The sequence below is a fragment of the Adiantum capillus-veneris genome, chromosome 27, assembly GCF_014529385.1.
Source record: "Adiantum capillus-veneris isolate H3 chromosome 27, ASM1452938v2, whole genome shotgun sequence".
NCBI classification, from domain to species: domain Eukaryota; kingdom Viridiplantae; phylum Streptophyta; class Polypodiopsida; order Polypodiales; family Pteridaceae; genus Adiantum; species Adiantum capillus-veneris.
The window spans coordinates 43,659,294-43,664,923 of NC_140957.1; the positions used below are offsets into that span (position 1 = coordinate 43,659,294).

General features: G+C 42.3%; 1 protein-coding gene across 1 annotated transcript; it reads left to right on the forward strand.

Annotated features, from left to right (window-relative positions):
• The first annotated feature begins 3,737 nt into the window (after positions 1–3,737).
• On the forward strand, positions 3,738–4,788 carry LOC147421860 (uncharacterized). Its single transcript, XM_086503378.1, has one exon. The coding sequence runs from the start codon at positions 4,068–4,070 to the stop codon at positions 4,605–4,607; it is 540 nt and encodes a 179-aa protein (XP_086359504.1). The 5' UTR covers positions 3,738–4,067; the 3' UTR covers positions 4,608–4,788.
• The last annotated feature ends 842 nt before the right edge of the window (positions 4,789–5,630 follow it).

The following is a 5,630-nucleotide window of genomic DNA, read 5'->3' on the forward strand; positions in this document are numbered from 1 at the left end:
TGGCGGTGGTCTTTTGTGTGTGGTGTCCTACCCAGTGATAGAGGGTGGATGTCCAGTGGAAATCACATAGGAGGTTGCTTCTTCTATCGAGGGTAGCTCCCTTCTCAATTAGTCTTCTATCGAGGGTTGCTTCTTCTATCGAGGGTGGCTCCCTTCTCAGTTAGTCTTCTATCGAGGGTTGCTTCCTCTATGGAGAGTGGCTCCCTTCTGAGCTAGTCTGCTTTGCTTTCTTAGTTTCGGGGTGGCTCCCCATATATCTAATGTATGGTTTGAGTATTTGGTAGTATGGTTGATGCCATGGCTCGGTGCGAGCATGGCTAGCTATGTAATTTTTTCTCGGTCTTAATTCATTAATCGCACTCACATTTTGTGAGTTTTGAAAAAAAAAAGACTCACTTCTTGTAGTGAATGCACTAAATGCAAAAAGTGAATGTCTTTTTCTTTTTGAAAGCTTTTGAATGTGTTTAAACTCCCCCCCCCCCCCCCCCCCCCCCCAAAAAAAAAAAACTAGGATTACGAATGTGGTAGCGATGATAGCTCTTGACACCTTATCTGTGAGGGGTTTAGAGTGGGGGTGCTCTACTTTTTGCCTTGGGGGAGAACTCCTTTCCACCTATCCACCAAAGGGGAGAAAACGGAGGTAGGTTCGATTTGTGAACTCGATTCTGGTGCACGTTGTGGTGGTTTGAAAGGTGTTTGGATTGGTAAGTATTTCTCATGCTCGTTGCTCCATCATGTTCTCTCTTTGGGATGCAGGTACTTGGCTATGCTTGGATAGAGTCATCAAAGATGTGCTGCACATTCTGAGAGAGAGAGAGAGAGAGAGAGAGAGAGAGAGAGAGAGAGAGAGGCGGGGGGGTGGGGTTTAGAAAAAGTAGGGAACAAAATCTGAATGGATTTTATTAAGATTCTCCCTTTCAAGAAAGGCGGGGAGACAAGCATGCAATAGTCGACACAACACAAACTTCTTGCCTACAATTGACCTTCACTTTTGTCCTTTGGGATCGTGGTAGATTCCTCATAAAAGCTAAATAAAACTCAATAAGGATACGGATATTGGTCAATAAATAATGATAAATAGGTAACGGTCTCAATTCGTAGCACCCTAAAATATTCACGGTAGTCAGCTAATAATACGGTTGCCCCATGAGCAAAGAGTTGAAAAATACTCAAATATAATGCAAAAGTTAGGGAGGGGGGGGGGAGAGGGGAGGAGGGGTTTGCCTACAAGGTCAAGTGTTGATGCCCACAAGGAAGGCATACAGACAACATGTCACCAATGTCACACCAGTCCTAGGGAAAAGTGATTTTCACAAACTTACAAAATTCCTTTGGAAAATGGAAAAGTTTCTTTTACTTGCCAGCAAAACACACAAGAAAAAAGACTCTGGAAGAGTTATCCAATGTCAAAATTGCTAGCACCTACCTCTTGCTTAGCATATCCATTCTTAAATTTAACCGCCATCTTTAGGAGGTCCATGGCCACTTTATTTAGTTATCAAGTAAAGAAATAAGTGATTTACATCAATGAGTGACCTACAAGAACTCTTTGCTATGTGTGTTTTGATAAAGTGCCTCTCATTAACTCGCTCGATTTTATCATCGCTCGAAAAAGTTCGCTCGGAGTTTGGGATTCCTCTACCAAGGACGTGCCCACACATGAATAGGTTAGAGCTCGCTTAGTAGGAGGTACAATTAGCTAAGAGAGAATGCTAATCCCACAAAGCTCTGATACCACTTGCAAGATCAAGGTGGATTGTCGACACTAGCATTCATGGTGTTAATGCATGCCAACAACAATGTTAAATACACAATAGAGTATGCAATGGAGATAGATTATAGTGTAGGTAAAACTAGATTGATTGATTCAATGGAAAGAGTGTACAAAGTGCTCATTATATATAGCTGGCTTAGGCATCTCATTTGGCATCACTGATGACATCATACAGGGCTTCCAAATCATCCCATACAAGTTGCAAACTCAAGTGTGACCTTTCAGGCCATTTTAAGGGTCCATTAACTAACTCTAGGTGAGTCCACACCCTCTAGTAATGACCCCATGGGTATCCACACCCTTGAGTACCTTTTCCACATGCTACCACATGGTCCTATGCTACATATGACTCCCAGTAGGATAGGAGAAATACGCAACAACATAGGACAAAGCTCACACCTTACAGGAGGGAGGGAGGCTATGGAGTCTAGCAAACAGTGCATCAAAGCAACATTCTAAAAGCCATTACAGCATCAATCAACTCGGCTTTACTTACATCAAGAAGGTCCCACATTTCAATTTTTGAAACGTTCATACAAAGAGTCTTATAAAAACAAGGCCATTATTTAAAAATATTTAAGGCTCTTTTCTATACCTTTATTGTGTCACTTGAAAAAAGGTGTTTTCATACCAAAACCCCATCATTTCAAGGACACTCATTTTTATACGACCAAAGCCTACTTTTAGCCACTTCACGAATGCACAATAAATGAAAATGTTGAAAGAGGTTCATGATTGAAATGTCATCTCTTGGAGTGCATTGGTTATAGGGTATGCCAATCATGCAAAGCGGTAATAAATTTGGACCATTTTTAGCAATTCTAGCATGATGGCTTTTGTTTACATGTAGATCCCTACACTTTGCATCTTGAAGGCAAGGGCATTTTGAAAGAAGTAGAGTCGGTGGGTTCATTATATGTAAAACCTATATATTGTGTGCGTTCGAGGACTATTTATAGATTCCCTTAACTATGAATTTTTCACAAATAAAAAGGACCCTTTTCTTTCAATCTGTAATAACTTTTTCAAGATCATTTTTTGAACAACTTTTGGTAATTAAAAATATGAGAAAATATAAATTAAAATAATCCCTATTGTTGGACGCATGTGATAGGCGTTTTTTTAATTGTTGTGACTCCCCGGAGAGTGTAGTGGCATAAAGCAACATCTCAATCATATATGTCCTTCGCAAGAGTCAAATTCTATTTATTTTTGTTGGGAATCTAATCTAACTTGCTATAATGGTTAAGTTGTGCTAATCAAAAGTAACTATTGATAGATTATATGTCAATTTGAATGGGATAGTAATGACTAGGAGAACAAACCACATGTAAATGATGCTATAATTAGAGCATTTGGTGACATTCATGAAGGAAGTTGTGTTCGAATTGTGTTGATATCTAGACTTGAATCATTTGTGAATTACTCTGCTATTCTAAAAGGCTACACATGCACACTTGAATGTACATACTTAAGTTCAAACCTCTTTCAGCTAGTTTTCTTCCAGAGGAAGTTTTTAGTTGAATAAAGAACAATCAACCAAAGCCCCTTTGTGTAAATGGATGCATATATATTGCAAAAATGGTCGTTTCTTTGTTGCTACACTCTTGTCCTTCCTCCTATAGCAAAAAGTATCGGATGGAAACCAACTGCATTCATTGATCTAACTCTACATGGTTCCCATGCCTTTAAGTGCTGTGAAATAAAAATAGCCACCACATTCCTGCTATATCCTATTGGGCATGATGTCAATTGTTATCATCCGGCTCAAGTCATTCTCACCATAAGTAAATTATTTGGACCAAATACTATTATTATTTTATACGATTTGTGTCAAAGCATATTTAAAAGCACTACTATGTACAGCTCCACATTAAACAACATTTGGACAATTGGAATTGTGAATAACTCCTTATAGGAATCAAGACTAACCTTCTACCATATCCGAGAGAGAGAGAGAGAGAGAGAGAGAGAGAGAGAGAGAGGGGTAAAAGTAGTCTATTCATTTCCCATTGCTAACCATGCTACACCACCCCTTAAGAGGTGGAAGATTTGAGGGACATTTGGGCATCAAGGTTGAGGAACTTTATAAGGAAGGTGAAGAAAAGTAAGGGGATACATATTTACATTGATCTTCCCAACCTCAAAGTGGGACTCGGCTAGTACCTTAGCACTGCGTGGGAGTGGGCTCTATCGTAGCCGACTTCTTGATATAGTCTATGCAATCTACCACAGCGTCAGGGTAGCTGCCGCCGCAGCTGTAAGTGCCAGAGATACCACGTGCCAGCTTGCTATGGGAGGGATGGCCACGCTGGCCTTTGCCATTGGTGGAGGTCGCGGGTGGGGAGGCAGAGAGCATGACAGCGCGGCCGCAGGAGCGCTTCATTTTGGCGACCAAGAAGAGGAAGGAGCAGAAGCGGACCTTGACACGTGGCATGCCGATGTGGAGGCCTTGCTTGCCGAGGTGGGCCTTGCCGTGGCGGGCGGGGCTGTCAAGGTGGCGGGGGACGTGGCGGGCGGGGCTGCGTGTGGGGACGTCGGGGAGGCCCATTTTCTCCAGGCAGACGATGTAGGAGGAGGAGGGAAGGTCTGCGTCGACATAGCCACAAGACCGTCTACTGCTAGTGCTGGTTCTCGACATAAGGTAAGCTATGTCACTCTGTCTATAGACCAGGTAAACTACAGCTCTATTGTTGCAGAGAAGAAGCTCTCTCTCTCTCTCTCTCTCTCTCTCTCTCACATACGCACACATTTATATATATTGTCTCCACCCCGCACCGCCCAACGACCCGAAAACCTCCTCGAGCTTTGTAGCACATCAAAAGTGCTGTAATCACTCGCCCATACCTCGACGTCGCGACAACTGCATGCAAGTTCACGCCGCCCCTCTCTCTCTCTCTCTCTCTCTCTCTCTCTCTAAAACGAGGTGTAGTGCCTCCTTGTAGGCGGACAATCCGCATTTCTTACTTTAGCCACAGCATCGTAACGACCTTGTGCTTGTTAGTTTTGATGTATGAATGCACCTCATTTTCTGAGACCCTCGAGGCTTGCACCTTAACTACACCACTCCTCCCTTGATTAGCGTAGAGTTTTTGACCTCTTTTCATCTCCTTTCCTCATATTGATTCCCCTATTCATTGTACACGCTCCCCCTACTTTAGTCCATGCTGCCACATGACACTTTTGTCTCCTCTCCATACTTTTGCTTGCAGACGGATCAGGGTACCCTTCTCCATACTTTTGTCTCCTCTCCATACTTTTGCTTGCATACGGAAATTGTAGGGTACCCTTCTACTTCATGGGAAAGGGAAGTTCCCTTGATTACCTGTCTCCTAGAGAAAGGGCTATCATATAATCTCTACCATTCTTCATGCAAGGAAAAAATGTACCAGCCATATAGGCCTACGACTTGGTCGTGAGGACTTGGAATCCTGCCCTTACAACAGAGTTGTTGCATCCCAAGGGAGGAACATGGGTGATCGCATGTATGAATATGTTGGACCACCATCCAACCTTTAAGGGAATAATCCAACCTTTCAAACAACATGATTCTCTCCATTTTATGGTACCCTTCTGTTTGTGAAAATGTGAGAAAAAATAAAAGTTAATAACCCCTTCTGTTGCACTCACATGATAGTCACATAAATCTTGAGTGAAGCCCCTCCCCCCGCGCCTCTCGACCCGAGAAAATAGCCCTCTCAAAGATTCAAGTAATTAGGCTAGAAGCACTACTTGCATTATTTGAGTACCTTTTACCTAATACTTGCTAACCTGTTGGTTATTGAATTTAATCTGCTAAGTGTTTTCATGTAGCTTTTTAACCTATTGTTTGCTACTTGCGTATACTAACTCTCTT